Source organism: Zalophus californianus, chromosome 14, assembly GCF_009762305.2.
Source record: "Zalophus californianus isolate mZalCal1 chromosome 14, mZalCal1.pri.v2, whole genome shotgun sequence".
In the NCBI taxonomy this organism is placed as follows: Eukaryota; Metazoa; Chordata; class Mammalia; order Carnivora; family Otariidae; genus Zalophus; species Zalophus californianus.
Genome location: NC_045608.1, coordinates 23,710,103 through 23,732,260, shown reverse-complemented (window position 1 = coordinate 23,732,260; position 22,158 = coordinate 23,710,103). Strand labels below are relative to the sequence as shown.

Genomic DNA, 22,158 nt, shown 5'->3' with positions numbered 1-22,158 from the left:
CTGCATGGATTGTCTATTAGTCTCGTGTCATGTGCAAGGCTCTTTTCTCTTACTAAGCTGGAATCCAGACCTTTAGAAATTGGAAACTCACTAAGTGGATATTTAACTCTTCCCTGTAGCATTCTTTCCTGGATTTTCTTTTAAACGTTTTATTATTTTTTAAGATTTTATTTATTTATTTCAGAGAGAGAACAGGAGAGGGGGTAGGGTCAGAGAGAGAAGCAGACTCCCTGCTGAGCAGGGAGCCGATGTGGGACTTAATCCCAGGACCCTGGGATCATGACCTGAGCTGAAGGCAGAGGCTTAACCGACTGAGCCACACAGGTGCCCTTTTTGCTGGATTTTGATAGTCATTAATAAGTGCTGAAATGGAATGAGCTCGAACCATTTGCCAGCCACTGTTCTAAGCATTTCATAAGCATCCTCATTTGATCCTAATGAGAAACCTATGAGTATGTTATTATAGTCCCATTTTACAAGAAATGGGCTTGAAAAACCATTTCAGTATGTGGCAGAAGGAAATGGTAGCTCTTGGGGCACCTGGGTGGCTCAGTTGTTAAGCATCTGCCTTTGGCTCAAGTCATGATCCCAGGGTTCTGGGATCGAGCCCCGCATCGGGCTCCCTGCTCAGTGGGAAGCCTGCTTCTCCCTCTGCCACTCCCCCTCTCTCTCTGTCTCTCTCTCTCTCTGTCAAATAAATAAAATCTTTAAAAAAAAAAAAAAGGAAATGGTAGCTCTTTAAGAATGTACTTCAAACCTAGGCCTCAAAGAATTCCAAAAGGCAGAGAGATAAAGCAATGTGAGCAGTAAATTGAACAAAACATGTATAGGACCGGGGCGCCTGACTGGCTCAGTGGAGCATGCAGTTCTTGATCTCAGGGTCGTGAGATCAAGCCCCATGTTGGGTGTGGAGCCTACTTAAAAAAAAAAATTGTGTAGGATCTATATGCAGAAAACTCAAATTCTGATAAAAGAAATCGAGGAAGATCTAAATAAATGGAGAGATATTCTGAGTCTGTCAACTGGAAGACTCAATATTGATTTTTTTCAAAGATTTTATTTATTTATTTGAGAGAGAGAGAGGGAGAGAAACAGCATGAGAGGGGAGAGGGTCAGAGGGAGAAGCAGACTCCCCGCTGAGCCGGGAGCCTGATGTGGGATTCGATCCCAGGATTCCGGGATCATGACCTGAGCCAAAGGCAGTCGCTTAACCAACTGAGCCACCCAGGCATTCCTCAATATTGATTGTTAAGATGTCATGGTGACAGATGTCAACATGATCTAGAGATTCAAATGACCCCAGTCAAAATTCCAGTAAGCTATTTTGTGGATGTTGATAAACTGATTCTAAAGCTTATGTGGAGAGGCAAAAGACCTAGAATAATCAACAAAATACTGAAAAAGAACAAAGTTGGAGGACTGACACTACCTAGTTCAAGATTTACATAAAGCTCCAGTAATCAAGATGGTGTAGAACTGGTGAAAGAATCAACGGGTTGACCAATGGAACAGAATAGAAACCCTAGAAATAGACCCACACAAAAACTGTCCACTGATATCTTGACAAAGGAGCAAAGAAAATTGACAATGGAGAAAAGATAGTCATTTCAACAAATGTGCTGGAATAATCGGATACCCATATGTGAAAAAAAAAGTCTATTTAGACATATACCTTATACTTCTCATGAAAAATTGAGAACTGAACATAACATATAAAGCTATAAAACTTAAAACTTCTAGAAGAGGTTATGACTTTTTAGAAACAATATCAAAGTCATGGTCTGTGAAAGAAATAATTGATAAGCTGAGCTTCATTAAAATTAAAAACTTCTGTTCTGCTGAGGACACAGTCAAAAATGAGAAGACAAGGGGCGCCTGGGTGGCTCAGTCGGTTAAGCATCTGCCTTCCTTCAGGTCAGGTCATGATTCCAGGGTCCTGGGATTGAGCCCCACATCGGGCTCCCCGCTTGGTGGGAAGCCTGCTTCTCCCTCTCCCTCTGCCTGCCACTCCCCCTGCTTGTGTGCTCTCTCTCTGTCTCTCTCAGTCAAATAAATAAATAAAATCTTTAAAAAAATGAGAAGACAAGCCACTGACTGGGAGAAAATATTTGCAAAAGACATGATAAAAAACTGTTACCCAAAATATACAAAGAGGGGCACCTGGGTGGCTCAGTCGGTTAAGCATCTGCCTTCAGCTCAGGTCATGATCCCAGGGTCCTGGGATCGAGCCCCACATTGAGCTCCCTGCTCGTTGGGTAGTCTGCCTCTCCCCTTTCCCTTTCCCCCCAGCTCGTGCTCACTATCTCTCTCTCTCTCAAATAAATAAATTCTTTTTTTTTTAAAGATTTTATTTATTTATTCATGAGAGACAGAGGGAGAGAGAGAGAGAGAAGCAGAGGGAGAAGCAGGCTCCCAAGGAGCAGGGAGCCCGATGTGGGACTCAATCCCAGGACCCTGGGATCATGACCTGAGCCGAAGGCAGACGCTTAACCATCTGAGCCACCCAGGCGCCCCTCAAATAAATAAATTCTTTAAAAATATATATATACAAAGAACTCTTAAAACTCAACAATAAGAAAACAAGCAACCCATTTAAAAAAATGGGCAACAGACACGTCATCAAAGATGATAAATAAATGGCAAATAAGCATATGAAAAGATGCTCCACATCGTATGTCATTAGGAAATTGCAAATTAAAACAACAATGATACAACTACACACTTATTAGAACAGTCAAAATTGGGGCACGGGGGTGGCTCAGTTGGTTGGGCATCCAACTCTTGATCTCACCTCAGGTCTTGATCTCAGGGTTGTGAATCCAAGCCTCAGGGCCTGATCTCAGGGTTGTGAATTCAAATGTCATTGGTTCGGGCGCCTGGGTGGCTCAGTTGGTTAGGCGACTGCTTTCAGCTCAGGTCATGATCCTGGAGTCCCGGGATCGAGTCCCACATCGGGCTCCCTGCTCCACGGGAAGTCTGCTTCTCCCTCTGACCCTCTTCCCTCTTGTGCTCTCTATCTCTCATTCTCTCTCAAATTAAAAAAAAAAAAATCTTTAAAAAAAACAAAACAAATGTCATTGGTTCAACACTGAACATGGAGCCTACTTTAATAAATAAATAAATAAAATTTTAAAACATTTTAAAAAGGGGCGCCTGGGTGGCTCAGTCGGTTAAGCATTAGACTCTTGATTTTGGCTTAGGTCATGATCTCAGGGTCATGAGACTGAGCCTCGTGCTGGGCTCTATGCTGGGCATGGAGCCTGCTTGGGATTCTCTCTCTTCCTCTCCCTCTGTTCCTCCCCCCACCACATGCACACACTCTCCCTCTCTAAAAAAGATAATGATAAATATAATAAAATATAAACAAATGAATGAAAGAATGGTCAAAATTCAAAACACTGACAACACCAAATGCTGGTGAGTATACGGGTCAACAGGAACTGCCATTCATTGTTGGTTGGAATTAAATACAGGACAGTCACTTGGGAAGACAGTTTGGTAGTTTTTTACAAAGCAAAACATAGTCTTACTATCAGATTCTACAATCATACTCCTAGCTATTTACCCAACTGGAAGGCCACACAAAAATTGACATGTAAAAGTTAATAACAACCTTATTCATAATTACCAAAAACTGGAAGCAACCAAGATACTCTTTACTGGGTGAATCAATACAAATTCTGATATATATATATATAATGAAATATGGTATAAATAAAAATAACAGTCAAAAGAAATGGGAAAATGGGGCACCTGGGTGGCTCAGTCGGTTAAGCATCTGCCTTCAGCTTTGATCATGATCTTGGGGTCCTGGGATCAAGCCCCATGGCCAGCTCCCTGCTCAGCAGGGAGTCTGCTTCTCCCTCTCCCTCTGCCCCCCCAACTTGTGCTCTTTCTCTGTCTCTCAAATAAGTAAAATCTTAAAAAAAAACAAAAGGGAAATCAAGCCACAAAGAGACATGAATGAAACTTAAATGCATACTGATGAGTGAAGAAAAGTGAGTCTGAAAAATCTACTTACTATATGATTGTAATTATACAACATTCTGGAAAAGGCAAAACAGTAGAAATAGTAAGATCAGTAGTTGCCAGAGCTTGGGGGGAAGAGGCTGGGGTAAGGGGGTTGAATAAGTAGAGTAAGAACAGGGGACTTTTTTTAGCATGGTAAAACTATTCTATATGATAGTAATATGGTGGATACATAATACTATGTATTTGTCCAGACCTATAGAATTTTACAACACATAGAGTGAATTTAATGCATGCAAATTTTAAAAAATCATTGAGGAGATCAAAAGATCCCAGGATAGAATACAGAATGTGACAAGGAATCTAATCTGTATTACCAATGTATAAAACAACCAAAGGGGTGGGGGAAAGGATGCTGACCTAAGAAACTTTGGAAAATGAGTGGGATCTGTAAGAATAATGGCAAAAGGGAGTGCCTGGGTGGCTCAGTAGGTTAAGCATCTTCCTTTGGCTTGGGTCATGATCCCACGGTCCTGGGATGGAGCCCCATATTGGGCTCCTTGCTCAGTGAGGAGCCTGCTTCTCCTTCTGCCTGCCACTCCCCCTGTTTGTGCCCTCTCTCTCTTTCTCTCTCTGTCAAATAAATAAATAAAATCTTAAAAAAAAACTAAAATTTTAGTATAATTTTGAAAGTTTATCAAATATCATAGTTAGTGACTTTAATTTTGTGTCAATCAATCCATCTAATTTTACAGTTCTCTTTGCAAGTTAAATAAATTAAAATGTTTCCCAAAATATGAGCAATTAAAAGCCACGGATAATAGAGTAAAATGGTTCAACATAAGTCTAATGGGAACTACATGAGAAGAAAATGGTGAGAATAAAGAACAAGCAATATTTGAAAAGATAATGGCTGAGAATTTTTCAGAATTGAGGGAAGATATAAATCCTCAGAATGAGGAATACCAGTGAATCTCAAGCCAGATAAATAAAAACAAATCCAAACTTAGATACATTATAATGAAACTAAAAACATCAAAGATAAAGAGAATATCCTAAAAGAAGCTAGAAAAAGACATATTTTCTACAAAGAAACAATAATTCTACTGTCAGACAACTTCTTAATAGTAACAGTAGAAGCCAGAACACACTAGATTAGTATCTTCATTGTGTTAAGAGATTATACTAGCCACCTAGAATTCTATACCCAGCAAATCTACACTCAAAAACAAAAATTAAGTAAAACGAAGATATTTTAAGAAAAACAAAACCCAAGAGCTTGCCTGCAACAGAACCTTACTTACTAATATACCTCCAGAAGAAGGGAAATGATTCCTGAAGGAAAGTCTAAGATGTAAGAAAGAATGGGAGCAAAAAAAATGTCAAGCTTGAGGATAAATGTAAACAAATATTGACTGCATAAAACAATACCAATAATGTCAAATAGTAAGAGCATAAAATCAAGATAAAAATGAAGCACAACAATTGTTTTTTAAGTCTAGAGGGTTCAGATTGGAGTTGGAGTATACTAAGATCCGTGTATTGTTCCTGAGGAGAATAATGGTTAACGTTAGGATCTGCTAAGTGTGTAAATTAAGATTTGGGGGTGATCATTAAAAGAACAGAAACAGAGTATATAAACTAGTAAAGGGTAAAACAGAATTAATACAGGGAGAATTTATTTATTTTATTTATTTATTTAAAAGATTTCATTTATTTATTCATGAGAGACAGAGGGAGAGAGAGAGAAGCAGAGGGAGAAGCAGGCAGCCCGATGCGGGACTCAATCCCAGGACCCTGGGATCATGACCTGAGCCGGAGGCAGACGCTTAACCATCTGAGCCACCCAGGCGCTCCAATACAGTGAGAATTTAATCCAGCCATCACAGTCCATGTACTAACAGTCTCTTGAGTCTATAGGAAGAGGATGATTGGTACTTTCCTAGGCTCTGCCCTATGTAATTCTTCCCTTGGTTGATTTTAATCTGTATCCTTTGTCAGTAATAAATTGTAAACGTGCATATAACAGCTTTCACTGAGTTCTGAAAGTCCTTCTAGTGAATTATCAAACTTGAGGATGATCTTGGGAGTCCGTGAACTTGTCACTGGTGTCAGAAGTGTGCACTCCTCCCTATCTTCACAGTTGGTGAACTTTTGGACTGTCTAATCTCCTCCAAAAATAAAATGGATAAAGTATGACATGAAAGAAAGAAAGAAAGAAAGAAAGAAAGAAAGAAAGAAGAAAGAAGAAAGAAAGAAAGAAAGAAAGAAAGAAAGAAAGAAGAAAGAAAAAAGAAAGAAAGAAAGAAGAAAGAAAGAAAGAAAGAAAGAAAACCCTAGTCCCCTGAGATTTGGAAATGTATATGATACAAAGATAGGCAATGCTTGCTTTCACTTCCCCTAAAAACATTTAACTTTTCAGACACCATGACATTCCAATCTGTAGCCTTTGTCTAGTTAATTGTCTTAACCAAAAGCAAAATAAAACTTTTTTTTTTAAAGATCTTATTTATTTATTTAACAGAGAGAGACACAGCAAGAGAGGGAACACAAGCAGGGGGAGTGGGAAAGGGAGAAGCAGGCTTCCCGGGGAGCAGGGAGCCTGATGCGGGGCTCGACCCCAGGACCCTGGGATCATGACCTGAGCCAAAGGCAGACGCTTAACGACTGAGCCACCCAGGCGCCCCGCAAAATAAAACTCTTATTTCCCTGCGAGGGCCAAATGCGTACAGTCCAACTAGGCCCCTGTTTAAGCTCCCAAGGTTCCAGGAAAACCAGACTGCTATCTCCCCATATATTTCAAAAGGGATAAAGCCGAGACATCCCAAACATCTCTACATTATAAAAGCCAGATACTGGGGCTTATCCAGTTCTTGGAGGGATGTATTTACATTCCATCAGATTAGGGTAAGTACCTGGGATCCTTTCCATTCAATTCTAATAAGCAGAGTTTTTTCTTTTTCCTTTCAGGAGGGAAGGAGAAGGCAGCTGCTTTGCTCCTACTTATAGAAATGGAGAAAATTCATTGTTCTCCATCCCTCATTTATGATATATAACCCACTACTCACACAGAAAGCTTCCATCAGCTCTCACTGAATTGTCTGTGGGTCTAGGTACAAGGAACTAGGTGCAATGCTACTCTGGTTGTTAATCTGGTTGTGGGTATCAAGCAAAAATTCTTTCCTCTGACCCAGAAACCTCATGTTTCTGCAGTGTTTTATTTAAAAATTATATATCTGTGCGAGTGGGTTAAGACCTTGGACTCTTCACAGTTCTTAACAGAAGAGGCTATGAAATTCATTGACACAAAGTTCAAAAACAGGCAAAACTACTGTATGATTTGGGAAGTGAAATTAGTGATTCTCATTGAGGAATATAAACTGAAAGGGAGCACAGTTGGGAGGGCCTCGGGGGTGTTGGTCATGTTCTGTTTCCTTATCTGGGTGCTGGTTCTGAGTATGCTTGCTTTGTAAATCATCATCAAGCTATGAATCTATGACTTGCTATGTTAGTCCACGTTCTCCAAGAGTAGATGCCAAGATGACATTAGGGGTGCACAGGATTGGGGAGAATTCTGTGAGTATAAAAAGGGAGGGAAGCAGAGGAGGCCAAGGGCCTCCTGTGGTGCAGGTCTGAATCCAACCCTGCAGAGCCCAGAGTTACAGGGATGGGAAGCACAATATCCCCCCAATGGATCACTGGGTGGAAGTGGGATGGCTTCCCATACATTGTTGCAGAGTATTTCCTTCAACCTGGTGCCTTTAGAAGGCCAGTAATTCTGTGAGGCTGGCTGCCTCTGGATGGTGCAATAGGTGTTACAACACTGGATCCCATGGCCATGGGCCTACTCCTACAAATCCTTACATGAGAAATGGGTCCTCTGGTTGAATGCAATGACATGTAGGATCCCATGCCTGTATCAGGCATTCCACAGGCTGCTGGATAGTGGTTTTGGCTGAGACTCTCCAGGCAGAAAAGGCAAACCCCTACCCGGATTAGATATCTATCCCTATGAGGACAAACCAGTGACCTTCCCAGAACAGAAAATGTGCCTTGTAGCTGAACTGCCATTGAGTGGCCAGTTGGCCTCCTCAAGGAACAGTGGTGTATTGGGGAAACAGTGTTTTCTCTATTACTTTCATCCTTGTGTCCATCAACATACCTCTACCCCAAGCCTCATCTCTACATTCTAATCCTTTCCTTTCCAGACCCTTGACCAGACACTCAAACCATTGACTACCGCCCAGGAATCTATATGTATTCTTACCTTCGGCCACTTTACTTGCCATTACTAGCTGATGACTAGTTACAGCCCCACCCATCGGAAAGAGTTTCCACCTCCACTGTCTTTCAAGACCAACCCTGAAAGTAGCTATAATGTAGATTTGGTCTATTTTTGCCTTGTACCTGTATACTAAGCCTACCCATCCATAAATCAAACTTGAGTCTTTTCCTCCTCCTTCAGCTAGTCATTCAGGACCTCCATACAGCCTTGGGCGCAAAGTGGGGAGGGATTCTGGAGCAACTGTTGTATGCAACAGAGAAGCCTTAGGCTACCAGTTCATGTTGTTTACTTAGGCCCTCTAGTTCCATAAAGCCTTGATTATACTTCCCATGTGGGAAACAGTATGGAGGTTCCTCAAAAAATTAAAAATAGAAGGCACCTGAGTGGCTCAGTCGGTTGAGCGTCTGCCTTCGTGATCCTGGGGTCCTGGGATCGAGCCCCGCATCGGGCTCCCTGCTCAGCCTCCTCTGCCTCTGCTGCTCCCCCTGCTTGTGCTCTCTGTCAAATAAATAAAATCTTAAAAAAATAGAAATACCACATAATCTAATAATTCTATGACCAGGTATTTACCCAAAGAAACCAAAACCACTAATTTGAAAAGATACATATGCCCCTATATTCATTGCAGCGTTATTTACAATAGCCAAGATATGGAACCAACCCCAGTGTCCATGGATAGATGAATGGATAAAGAAATGTGGTGTATATGTACAACGGAATATTACTCAGCCATAAAAAGAATGAAATCTTGCCATTTGCAACAACATGTATGTACCTAGAGTGTATTATGCTAAGTGAAATAAGTCAGAGAAAGACAACTACCATATGATTTCACTCATATGTAGTATCTAAAACAAAGGAACAAAACAAAACAGATTTTTTTTAAAGATTTTATTTATTTATTTGTCAGAGAGAGAGTGCGCACAAGCAGGGGGAGCGGCAGGCAAGAAGGAGAAGTAGGTTCTACGCTGAGCAAGAAGCCCGATGCAGGACTCGATCCCAGGACCCTGGGAACCAAAGGCAGGTGCTTAACTGACTGAGCCTCCCAGGCATCCCTGCAAAACAGATTCTTAAATACAGAGAACAGACTAGTGGTTGTCAGGGGGAGGTGGGGGGGTGGGCAAAATAGGTAAAGGGGATTAAGAGATACAAACTTCTAGTTATATAATAAAAAAGTTATGGAGATGAAAAGTATAGCATAGAGAATTTTTTTTAAAAATTAGTTTTGATGTAGTTTTTGGGATGTAGGTGAGGTCTGGAGCCAATGACCAAGAAAGAATTCTTGAGATGTCTTTGGTGCAAAAAGCTGATTTTAGGGGTGGTTCAGTCGTTAAGCGTCTGCCTTTGGCTCATGATCCCAGGGTCCAGAGATCGAGGCCCACATCAGGCTCCCTGCTCAGCAGGAGGCCTGTTTCTCCCTCTCCCACTCCCCTTGCTTGTGTTCCCTCTCACAGTCTCTCTCTCTGCATCAAATAAATAAAATCTTAAAAAAAAAAAAGCTGATTTTATTAAAGCACAGGGACAGGGCCCATGGGGCAGAAAGGGCTGCTGTACCTGGTTTATGAGCGGTAACTGATTATATACTCAGGAATTGGGGAGGTATAGAAAAAGGGAGGTTTTCAAAAGAACTTTCATATGCTAAAGAGGACCGACAAGATACTGGAGGCCTTTTCATTGTCAAGTTAAGGTTGTTTTTCCCTCTGGTAAAGCATTAACATTGAGATAGTTGGGAGTTTCCTTCCGGAAGTTAGGTTATTGATAAAAATGCTTTTTCCTTGTAAATCACTAAGACATTTGTAAACTGAGGGAGACTCCTGTCTTGCAGGACTGTGATCTCTGTAAGTTAACCATTTGTTTTTCATTCCCTTAGCTTTAGGGCAACCAGGAGTGCCTGAGAAATGTCATACAGATCCCACCCAGGTGTGCGTCTGTGTGTGTGTGTGTGTGTGTGTGTGTGTGTGTGTGTGTGTGTGTGTGTGTGTGTGTGTGTGTGTGTGTGTGTCGGGTTGTGCTTTGTCCTCAGCTTGCCTTCTGCTTCCTCATCAGTTTGGCATAAGGATATACATACAGACCAATGGGACAGAACTGAGAGACCAAAAAAACAAAAACAAAAACAAAACCCTCGCATATAGGATCAGTTGATTTTTGACATGTTACCTGTCTCCTCACTTTTTTCTCCCATTCTCTTCAGCAAGGTTGTTTCATACATTTGTAAATTAAGATTGGTTTGTCACATTGGGCATTCCATCCTGGGATTCCATGGACCTCCTAAGTGATTCTTTTCTTGTGGTTGTTAATTTGCACACATTAAGATTCACTCTTTGTGCTGTGACATTCTATGGCCTAGAGGCAAAAAGCAACCTTAGCTTGACAATAGCCAGATCTCCAGGATCCTGTATGTCTTTAACATATGAAAATCCTTTTGGAAACTTCCTTTCTCTCTGCCCCTCCCAACTTAAAAGTATATAATCAATTGCTCCTCACAACCCCAATGCAGCTCTTTCTGCCCAGAGGTTCTGTGTCTGTGCCTTAATAAAACTACCTTTTCTGCACCGAAGATGTCTCAAGAATCTTAACCATTCGCTTCCAGACCCCGACATCTCACATCATTTTGGTGTCCCAAAGTGCAGCCTGAGTCTTCTCCGTGGCTGGACTCCCATCCTTGGTGCAAACTGGGTGAGTACTTTCTTGTCTCTTCCTTTACTTTCATTTCAGGGGCTTTTCAAGGAGTATGGTCTTATTGGAACACTTTCATGAAGATGGCTCAGGCTGCAATCCTTCTAGCCCATGGCTACTCTACGGGGAGGAGAAAGCCTGCCTTTTGGCTGGAAGTTACTACTCTGGCCAGAATGGTAGTAAGACCCAGAAACTTGATGCCCTCTCTTTATTCCTGTCCTTATACAAAGTTGTCTGCCTTAGGCACAGGACTGCCACCTAAGGCACCAGGATGGCTGCCAATCTTAAGACTCCATTGTGAGGGGGCACCTGGGTGGCTCAGTCGTTAAGTGTCTGCCTTCGGCTCAGGTCACAATCCCAGATCCTGGGATTGAGCCCCGCATCGGGCTCCCTGCTCCGCGGGAAGCCTGCTTCTCCCTCTCCCACTCCCCCTGCTTGTTTTCCTTCTCTCGCTGTCTCTCTCTGTCAAATAAATAAATAAAATCTTAAAAAAAAAAAGACTCCATTGTGAGGTTCCCCCTGATTGATCTAACGTGATCCCCTTCACATCCCTGGTCTAGGCGCTTCTGGCCACGGGACCTCCACTGGGAGCTGGCCGAAATCAGTACCCGACTGAACTGTTTCCTATCAGTGTCCTCTACTAACTACTTAAATTACAAAATTGGGTAATTTCCCCTTGTAAAACTTTTCTAGTGTTTTTCATGGTTAAAAATGGCAGGCTTTTCACAGCCCGGCACAGTATTTTGTTTCATTCACTGGTACCCATTTGTAGTCTGGAATGCAATATGGAAGCAGGGGGCACCCTAGCATCCCTCCTACAGAGCAGGGTGGTGATCATATCGATTTCATTTGAGGGACTCCTCCGGTTGCTTTGACACCAGGAACCTCGGACATATCCTGTGGGGGATGCCTACTCCGGCGGGTGGGGAGGGGGGAGGAGTTCTGTGGTAATGGACCTTCTCTACTTTTCTAGGAGTATAGGATCTTCAGTTTCCAAGGACTCTCCCTTGGGATGCCTCTTAACCCACTGGAAACAATTCAGATTGCACGATTAAAAAAAAAAAAAAAAAAAAAAAGCACCGGCCCTCTGCAACACTGCATGGCCTCAGTACTCCTTAGGAGACGAGGAAAATGGCCCATTAATGGGACATTAAACTTCAGTACGATGTATCAGTGAGATCTCTTCTGCAGGAAACAGGGCAAATGGACAGAGGTACCCTAGGTCTAGGCCTTAATGTCTGTAAATCAGGACCCCAACCCAAGGGCCTCCTGCAGAACGTGTTTAGCCGAATGTGTCTGGCCACTAACCAGGCTAGTAAACCCCCTCCTGATATATGGGATGATAACTGTCTAAATAGGCCTTCTCCAAATAAACCCAGGCTGCTGGAGGAAACACTAACCAAGGGGATGCTGACTCTCTCACTGTTCCCTCTAATAGACCCAGGTTTCTCTTGTGGTATGCGGGAGCTCTTCCCTCATTCATTTCCTGGGTTAATGGCCATGATAACTGGAACCAATGGTCTCTGGTTAGTCTATCCCAAGAAGGGGACTTTAAGTTAAGGAATATTCCCAAACAGCTGCCAAACTCCCTTTGTTTTGGGGAAGTTCTCTGTCTTCTCTGGCCCAACATGGACTGCCTGTTTCTACTTTAGTGGAAAGAAAATCTGTCTATTCATCTGTTCAAGCAGATGAGCTGTAGAACTGGGAGTCTTTTTTCCTCCAGCCTTGGCTGGTGATACCTCACCTCTTCTGCCTTCTCCTCCCCCTCCTCCTGTTTCTGCACCACCTTGAGTGCAGCCTATATAACTAGCTCCTCGTTCCCTCGCTGTCAAGGAGCAACGAGCACCCCTTCGGCGCACATCACCCGCTTCAGTTTTCCCACCAGTGTCCCAGGTAAAAATTGACAATGGGTAACAAATTAACTTTTAAGTGGACTCAGGTGGAAGATACTCGGTATTTAAGCTAATTTAAGTTTGTTGGGTTTAAGATAGACATGTCTTTTTTTTTAAGATTTTATTTATTTATTTGACAGAGAGATAGAGAGCACAAGTAGGCAGAGGGAGAGGGAGAAGCAGGCTCTCCGCTGAGCAGGGAGCTGGACATGGGGCTCGATCCCAGGACCCCAGGATCATGACCGCTTAACCGACTGAGCCACCCAGGCGCGATAGACATGTCTTTAGAGTTATCAAAATTAAAGATGAAACTTTTATTCTACCTAGGTTTACTAAGGTCATAAGCTCATGATCTTGATGAGGGAGCAGAAGGCTAGCTAAGCTGACACCTTACAACCTCCCTCCAACCTCCTAGGTGGGATATGTGATGTTCTTCCAGGAAGATCCCAACTGTCTTCATGTTAATGCCTTTCTAAAGGGAAAAACAACCTTAACTTGACAATGGCAAGGCCTCCGATATCCTGTGGGTCTTTTTTTTAAAAGATTTTATTTATTCATTTGACAGAGAGAGAGGGAACACAGGCAGGGGAGTGAGAGAGGGAGAAGCAGGCTCCCCGCTGAGCAGGGAGCCCGATGCGAGGCTTGATGCGGGGCTCGATGCGGGGCTCGATGCGGGGCTCGATCCCAGAACCCTGGGATCATGACCTGAGCCGAAGGCAGACGCTTAACTGACTGAGCCACCCAGGCGCCCCAATGTGAGCCTTCTTTAAAGACAGGAAAATCCTGGGACGCCTGGGTGGCTCAGTCAGTTAAGCGTCTGCCTTCGGCTCAGGTCATGATCCCAGGGTTCTGGGATCGAGCCCCGCATCGGGCTCCCTGCTCAGCGGGGAGCCTGCTTCTCCCTCTGCCTGCCACTCCCCCTGCTTGCGCTCTTTCTGTCTCTCTCTCTCTCTCTCTCTCTGACAAATAAATAAATAAAATCTTAAAAAAAAAAAAAGACAGGAAAATCCTTTTTTGAAACCTCCCTTTTCCTTACCTCCCCCAACTCCCAAGTACATAATCCGTGCCCCTCACAACCTCGTTCAGCAGTTTTCTGCCCACGGTTCCTGTCGCCATGCTTTAATAAAATCACTCTTTGGACCAAAGACGTCTCAAGAATTCTTTCTTGGTCGTTGGCTCTGGACCTCACCCCACCTAACCTCACCTGTATTCCAAAACCACATCAATCTCTGCTGCAATTTGTCAGCAAAAAGATGACTTAAAATAATGATTAATTTTGTCTGTCTCAAAGTTCCCATGAGTAATTGTTAAAATAGCTTTCAAAGTCTTTGGAACCTGAAACTAAGGTTTTGTTTGGATGATAAATTGGATTGAATTCATTGCGATGTGGGGAACAAAGGCAGAAGGAAATGTAGATAAAATTAAATTTCCTTATAACCTGCAGCCCATTGACAAATACTTGAGGCAGTTAGAGTATAATATTTCTGCAGGAAACTCCCAACTATCTTAATGTTAATGCTTTGCTAGAGGGAAAACAACCTTAGCTTGACCATAGACAGGCCTCCAGTATCCAGTGAGTCTTTAGGATATGAAAGGCCTTTTGTAAACTTCCCTTGTCTTTAACTCTGCCAACTCTATAGTATATCATCAGTTGCTCCTCACAATCCTGGGGCAGCAGCTCTTTCTGCCCAGGGGTCCTGTCCTCATGCCTTTTTTTTTGTTTTTAAAGATTTTATTTATTTATTTGACAGAGAGAGACACAGTGACAGAGGGAACACAAGCAGGGGGAGTGGGAGAGGGAGAAGCAGGCTTCCGGCGGAGCAGAGAGCCCGATGCGGGGCTCGATCCCACGACCCTGGCATCGTGACCTGAGCCGAAGGCAGACGCTTAACGACTGAGCCACCCAGGTGCCACTGTCCTCATGCTTTAATAAAACCACCTTTTTGTACCAAAGACATCTCTAGAATTCTTTCTTGGCTGTCGGCTCCAAACACCACCACTCCAAACAATTGGACAGTAAGTCTTTTCCAAATAAATAAGGTACTGAAGCATTGATAACTGAACATAAGGTTTATCTGCTTTTGACCTCTTACTGTAAAGAAACTAAAGATACTTGGGTCTGTCGGTAAACACGCTTCGTGCTTTATTACAAGATTGTAGTATGGAAAAATATGTTTTTAAAATTGTAATATGTATTCATAAATTTCAGATCTAAAAGATCTGAGAAATTTTATGAATTTCAGATCTCGAATTCTGGTGTAACAGTTCACAATTGGTTACTATTTAGTTTTCACTGGAGACTATGGTTTTTAAGTTAAAATTCTTCTGCTAAATGTAATTAAGACTGTTGGAGAAAAAAAGGCTTCAATCGAAATCTGAATGAATAAGTTGTAAAGGTTTACAAAGGGACATCATTGGAAAGGAATTTTGTAAGTGGTCAGGACTAAGTTTGAAATGAATGGATTTTTAAAGTACACTGGTATAAGATTACAACCCTGCTTTTCTTTCTGTTAAAAAGACAGTTTTCAAAGAAGAAGATAACAGGAAGAAAAGGGGAGTATGTCAGAGGGGGAGACGAACCATGAGAGATGGACTCTGAAAAAACAAACTGAGGGTTCTAGAGGGGAGGGGGGGAGGGGGATGGGTTAGCCTGGTGATGGGTATTGAGGAGGGCACGTTCTGCATGGAGCACTGGGTGTTATGAACAAACAATGAATCATGGAACACTGCACCCAAAACTAATGATGTAATATATGGTGATTAACATAACAATAAAAAAGACAGTTTTCTTGGATGGTTGATCCGCTCTTGATAAGAAAATGTAAACAAAGTTTTTTTTCTCTTTTGTCTGCTCAGAAAACCAAAGTTTCTATGTTTGGTTTTTATCAGGTCTTTGATTACTTAAGATAGTTAAAACTTCTCAATATTAAAGGAGCTAAGTTTTGGGGCGCCTGAGTGGCTCAGTTGGTTAAGCGACTGCCTTCAGCTCAGGTCATGATCCTGGAGTCCCAGGATCGAGTCCCACATCAGACTCCGGCTTTTCCCTCTGACCCTCTTCCCTCTCGTGCTGTCTATCTCTCATTCTCTCTCAAATAAATAAATAAAATCTTAAAAAAAAAAAAGGAGCTAAGTTTTGCTAATAACTATATAACCCTACCTATTTGCCCTTGGGAATTTCTTATTGCCACCTTGGTTAAATAAATTACTATTTAGGCATGTGCTTTTAAACTTTCTGAGGGTTTTAAACAAACTCCCTCAAGATTTAAATTGTAAATGAAGTCTTTTTGACTAATTAGGCCTTTTTATTTGGTATGTAAGTTACTCCAGAAGCACTGTTAAACAAATGATAAACCTAAGGTTATGGTGTAAATGCTGTAACTATTCTAGAGATTATACGCAATTCCTAAAATTTTTAATACATTTTGGTATAAGGCCATCACTTGATATTCTGATTATTGAAGTGTTATGTATCACAAAAATAACTGGACCTCCTTGTCAGCTACATCATAATGAATTCTCGTATCAGATCTTTAACCATGTCCATTTTTGAGTCTTTTGTCATTTATAGTTATTGTTCTTAATCTCTTATGAAACAAGTTTCATCTTCAAGGAGATTCATAAAAAGGGCTTCTGACAAATACAGGTTTTTGAGATCTTTAAAATCATAAAACTAAAATGGGTAAGAATTTCCAGAACTAACTTTTATTTTTTTATTTTTTTTAAAGATTTTATTTATTTATTTGAGAGAGAGAGAACGAGAGATAGAGAGCACGAGAGGGAAGAGGGTCAGAGGGAGAAGCAGACTCCCCGCTGAGCAGGGAGCCCGATGTGGGACTCCATCCCGGGACTCCAGGATCATGACCTGAGCCAAAGGTAGTCGCTTAACCAGCTGAGCCACCCAGGCGCCCTCCAGAACTAACTTTTAAAAGCTGCATTCCAACTGAACAAGAATTAGTAACATGGAACTAAACGAACTGAAGAAGATGATTATAGTTTTTGTGACTCTTGTTTGAAACATTGGGGGCTCTCTAGTGTTTGCTCTTGCAGATTAAGGAAACTTTCTCTCAGGATAACCATGACTCACAGAAATATAAAATATTCCTTTGTGAACAATTTAAAGTGTTTACCTTTTCTCTCTACCTGAACCCTCCAGAATACAGGAAACTCAGTGAATATTCTTTTTTCCATAGCAACTACAACTGTTTGCTTAAGTACAATGAGAATCTGTTCTTGTAACAGGACACCATTGGAAACATTGGCTATTTTACCAAGGCTTTGACTGGAATGTCATATTTGAGAGACATGCATAGACTCAGATATAACCATACAGCTTTTTTTAGTTAAGATTTTATTATTTTTAGAGGAAGAGAGAGAGGGTGGGAGGTGTGGAAAGAATCTTAGGCACAGCCTGAATCAGGGCTGGATCTCACAACCCTGAGATCATGACCTGAGCCCAAACCAAGAGTCAGACCCCTAACTGACTGAGCCACCCAGGTGCCCCATAACCATACAGCTTTAAGGAACAAAGGTTGACTTTATAAAACCAATAGAGCCCCTTGGAAATGTTAGTCTGACACCTTGCTCACAGAGTTCCCAGCAGCCTCACCAGGTGAGTAAAGAATGTCACTTCCTGGCAGGCAGAGGAACCTCAGGATATTTGGGGGATCTTGAGAAGAGGAATTCCCTGGCATCTACAGGTATTGCAGGCATGTCTGATGGCAAGCACTTGGCTTGGCTTCTGGCCCAGAAAGCCTACTAAAAGTTTAACTGAGATTCCTTACAAAAGTTCCAGCAAAGCAGATTTTAAAAGATCTGTATGATCAATCACTACTCTTGCTGAGCTTATGTAAATAATTAGGCCAAGTTTGTTAAAATTGGACTTGTTTGATTTGGCTATCTTTGATAAAAATGAGGGTGATTATAAAGAGAAAATACATTTCAAGAACCCATCTTTGTAGATAGATTTAAACACCCGAGACTCAAGACACTGGGTTTGTAATTTGCTCCCACCATTACCTTATATTTTTCTTTTGTTTCCATAAAGGTGCCTCTTATTAATTATACAATTATTTGCTAAATAAAATAGTATATGATAGCTAACACCACCTGCTACACAATTAAAGACTTAAATGATTCTCAGAATGGCTTTAGATGTCCTAACAGCAGCACAAGGAGGTGCACATGCCATTATTAAAACAGAATGCTGTGTATACACCCCAGATTATCACAAAAATGTCCCAGGACTACCAAAAGCTATGAATACTGGGGTGCCTGGGTGGCTCAGTTCGTTAAGCATCTGCCTTCAGCCCAGGTCATAATCCCAGGCTCCTTGCTCAGCGGAGAGCCTTCTCCCTCTCCCTCTGCTGCTCCCCCTGCTTCTTCTCTCTCTTTCTCCGTCAAATAAATAAATAAAATCTTAAAAAAAAATTTATGAATACTCAAATTAAGGCTCTACAAATCCTTCCCTCTTTCAATGATTGGTTAAGTTCCTGGTTCAGGGAAGGACTGTGGTCAACTATTAAGGTCTCTTTGTTGGCCTTCAAATTCTTTTTTTTTTTTTTTTTTTTACAGTGCAAGCTGTGGCCAGTTTTATTAAAGAAAAATTATGCATGATTTACTTTTCACCAGTCTGTTCTGGCATGCTTCGAATGATATCAGAATCAGCTGGATCAATGATAGCCAGTGTGCATACTCTGTAGTATTTCCCACATGCTGTGCCCAATTCAATATTATTGCCACTGTAGTGATGGACACCAGTTTTGGCCAACATGGCATAGTATTCTATTTCAGATTTCCTCAAGGCTGGGCAGTTGTTGGCGAGGATGACCAGTTTCGCTTTGCCATGTCTGATCATTTTCAGAGTCTGCTTGTACCCCAGCACGTACTTTCCACTTTTCATAACAAGCTGGAGCCTGGAGTTGATCGACTCCAGCGACTTTTTCGTCTTCTTTGCGGCCACCATCTTCCTGCCTTAGATGCGGGACGGCCCCAACCTAAAACCAGCCGCCAAAAATCTGGCCTTCAAATTCTTATAGCCATTTTAATTCTAACATGTTGCCTTTTTCTTTTTTTTTTTAACCTGTCTTTTTTTTTTTCAGTGTTTTTCTGTTTCGTGCCCAGACTCCCATCACTACAATAATTTCACATTGACAGATGGTCCTTACCGCCTACAGAGATACTTCTTTGCTGTCCAAATTGGACTCAGCTGCCTCTGCCTTTTGTAACTCCCGTATACATTCCCTGACTGACCAACGTTAACCCATAGGTCGGGACATCTCTATGCCCCTATTCAGCAGGAAGAAGCTACAGAAGATGAGACCTCCTGCCTTCAAGATTTAAGGGTCAGGGCACCTGGGTGGCTCAGTCAAGTGTCCAACTCTTGGTTTTGGCTCAGGTCATGATTTCAGGGTTTTAAGATCGAGCCCCCCTTTGGGCTCTGCACTCAGAACGGAGTCTGTTGGAGATTCTTTCCCCCTCCCTCTCCCTCTGCTCCTCCTCCTGCTCGTGCACTCTCTCTAGCTCTCCAATAAATAAATAAATAAATAAATAAATAAATAAATAAATAAATAAATAAAACCTTCAAAAAAAATTAAGGGTCAAAATTGTTCAGGGGGAAAATGATGAGATAAGAAAATGCAAGCTGAGGGCAAATGGCAAACTGACATTCCACACCCCCCCCCCCAAGGTAGGAGTGGTGATGTTTGAAGTAGGGTTCAGGAGCCAATGGCCAAGAAAGAATTCTCAAGACGTTTTTCTGTGCAAAATGGTTGTTTTTATTATAGCATGGGGACAGGACCGATGGGCAGAAAGAGCTGTATTCTAAGTGTGAGAAGAAACTAATCATATAAGATTTTCTATCCTGTGGAGGGGAGGGTGATGTTAGGTCCAGGAAACTGAGTCTATAGTCTGGAAATTGCTTTTTTCTTGTAATTTTTAATACAGTTGCAAATTGATGGAGACTCATGTCCTGTGTGACTGTGATCTCTATCAGTCCCTTTCCCTTGCTCTTGGGCAGCCAGGAGTGCCTGAGGAATGAATGTCACACATGGCTCAGTCGGTTAAGCAGCTGCCTTCAGCTGCCTTCGGCTCAGGTCATGATCCCAGCGTCCTGCATTGGGCTCCCTGCTCAGTGGGGAGCCTGCTTCTCCTCCCTTTGCCACTCCCCCTGCTTATGCTCTCTCTCTCTCTGTCTCTCTCTCTGCCAAACAAATAAAATCTTAAAAGAAAAAAAAAAGAATGTCACAGATCCTACCTTAGGAGGGTAGAGATTGCAGGCTGTTAACGATTGTGGTTTGCTCTCAGCTTGCCTTTTGCTCCCTCATCAAGTGGGACATTATACTATTTCTCAGGCACTCATGACTGCCCAAGAATAAAGGAAGGAAAAAGCCAATGGTCAGTTGATAAAGATCACAGTCATGAAGGACATGAAACTCCATCAGTTTGACACGATCATAATTATTTACAAGGAAAGCCCATCTTGAGGATAGTCAGACCTCCAGAAACCCATAGACTCAACTTCCTGGAGCCCTAAGGTCATGTTCCCCTCCATAGGATAGAAAACCCTATATATATATAATCAGTCACTCCTCACACTTAGAATGCAGCTCTTTCTGCCCAGGCGTCCTGTCCTTGTTTAACGAAATCACCTTTTTCACACCATAAAACATCTCAAGAATTCTTTCTTGACCATTGGGCTCCACGATCCCACAACGTCCCTATGGTGCCAAGACTCCTTTACTGCCATAAGTTCAAGCCAATGGATGATCTTTTCCATTTGGGGAGGTCCACATACAAGGATCATACAATACATTGAAATTAAAGTGCCAGTTTGAGCATTCATGTCAGTTAGACACCCAGAAATTTTTGTGCTAATCTGGAATGTATACACAGCATTCTGTTTTTATGCCAGCATAAAATCTACCTTGTGCAGCAGTTAAAACATCTGATGCCATCCTAGTTTGTAAAACTGCTTTATGCATTTGTGTTACTTCAGTATTTAATAGGGAAATGCTATCTTAAGTGTCATTTAGGGCTTTGACCGTGTACTTATTAAGAGCTTCTATGTGCCAGATGACATCCTTCAGTCCTAAAGAAGGATGCTAGGTGTTCATATCAATTAAACACAGAATGTGTCCACCATTGTTTTAAATTTGCAAGGTTGGCTGGCTTGGTAATGGTTTTAATAATATGTCTGTGCATCCAGGCAAAACCCAGAGTACAGCGGCCTATCCACTTTGGGGGGAGCCATGGCCACGAGTTAGAGCTGCAAGCCATTGGGTCCCCTTAGGCCTGGGGAGCCAGCCATCTAGTTTTGGGCCTCCTTGTCCCAGGGTCCTGGGATCGAGCCCCGCATTGGGCTCCCTGCTCCGCAGGAAGCCTGCTTCTCCCTCTCCCACTCCCCCTGCTTGTGTTCCCTCTCTCGCTGTGTCTCTTTGCTGTGTCTCTTTTTTTAAGATTTTATTTATTTGACAGAGAGAGACACAGCGAGAGAGGGAACACAAGCAGGGGGAGTGGGAGAGGGAGAAGCAGGCTTCCCGCGGAGCAGGGAGCCCGATGCCGGGCTCGATGCCGGGCTCGTTCCAGGACCCTGAAATAACCTGAGCCGAAGGCAGATGCTTAACGACTGAGCCACCAGGCGCCCCTACACTCTGGCCTTTAAAGAATGATTTTGTCATCCCAGCCACACAGAATTGGTCAAGGTGATAGCTGAGTTATACAATTGTTGGGGAATCTATTCCAGTTTCCAGCTGTTCAAATAATCATATGCCCATGGGGTCCTGTTATTATCCCCACAGAATAACAAGAAGATTGTGTATACATGAGCTATTGTGGCAATTTCCCTGAAGTTTACTTCAAGTTGTCTAGCATAGGCAAACAACATTCAAAGACAATTAGAACTAGAATTTAACATTTGCAAGGGTGTGTTATTGAAATAATTTTTCTCTATAATTACCCTTATTTCTAGAGATAGCCAAATCAAACCTAATTCATTTGAAAAACAAGTCCAGTTTTAACAAACTTGCCCTAACTATTTACATAAGCTCAGTAAGAATAGTGATTGATCATACAGATTTTTCAAAATTTGCTTTGCTGGAACTCTTCAGAAGGAATCTAGACTGAACTTTTAGTAGCCTCTCTGGGCCAGAAGCGAAGCCAAATACTTCTCATCAGACATGCCTGCAATACCTGTAGATTTGGACAAATTCCTCTTCTCGAGGTCCCTAAAATATCCTGAGGTTCTTGCACCTGCCAGGAAGTGACATTCTTTATGCACCTGGTGAGACTGCTGGGAACTCTGTGAGCAAGGTGTCAGGCCAACCGTTCCAAGGCACTTTA

The 22,158-nt window shown here is 42.2% G+C and overlaps 1 protein-coding gene across 1 annotated transcript; it reads right to left on the bottom strand.

The window, feature by feature from the left end:
* Positions 1 to 18,369: 18,369 nt before the first annotated feature.
* LOC118356267 (60S ribosomal protein L30-like) lies at positions 18,370 to 18,831 on the bottom strand. The gene has a single exon (XM_035723957.1). The coding sequence runs from the start codon at positions 18,782 to 18,784 to the stop codon at positions 18,437 to 18,439; it is 348 nt and encodes a 115-aa protein (XP_035579850.1). The 5' UTR covers positions 18,785 to 18,831; the 3' UTR covers positions 18,370 to 18,436.
* Between the last annotated feature and the right edge of the window lie 3,327 nt (positions 18,832 to 22,158).

Coding starts and splice junctions, on each gene's coding strand:
- LOC118356267 (XM_035723957.1), bottom strand. CDS start 18,784: ATGGTGGCCGCAAAGAAGACGAAAAAGTCGCTGGAGTCGATCAACTCC.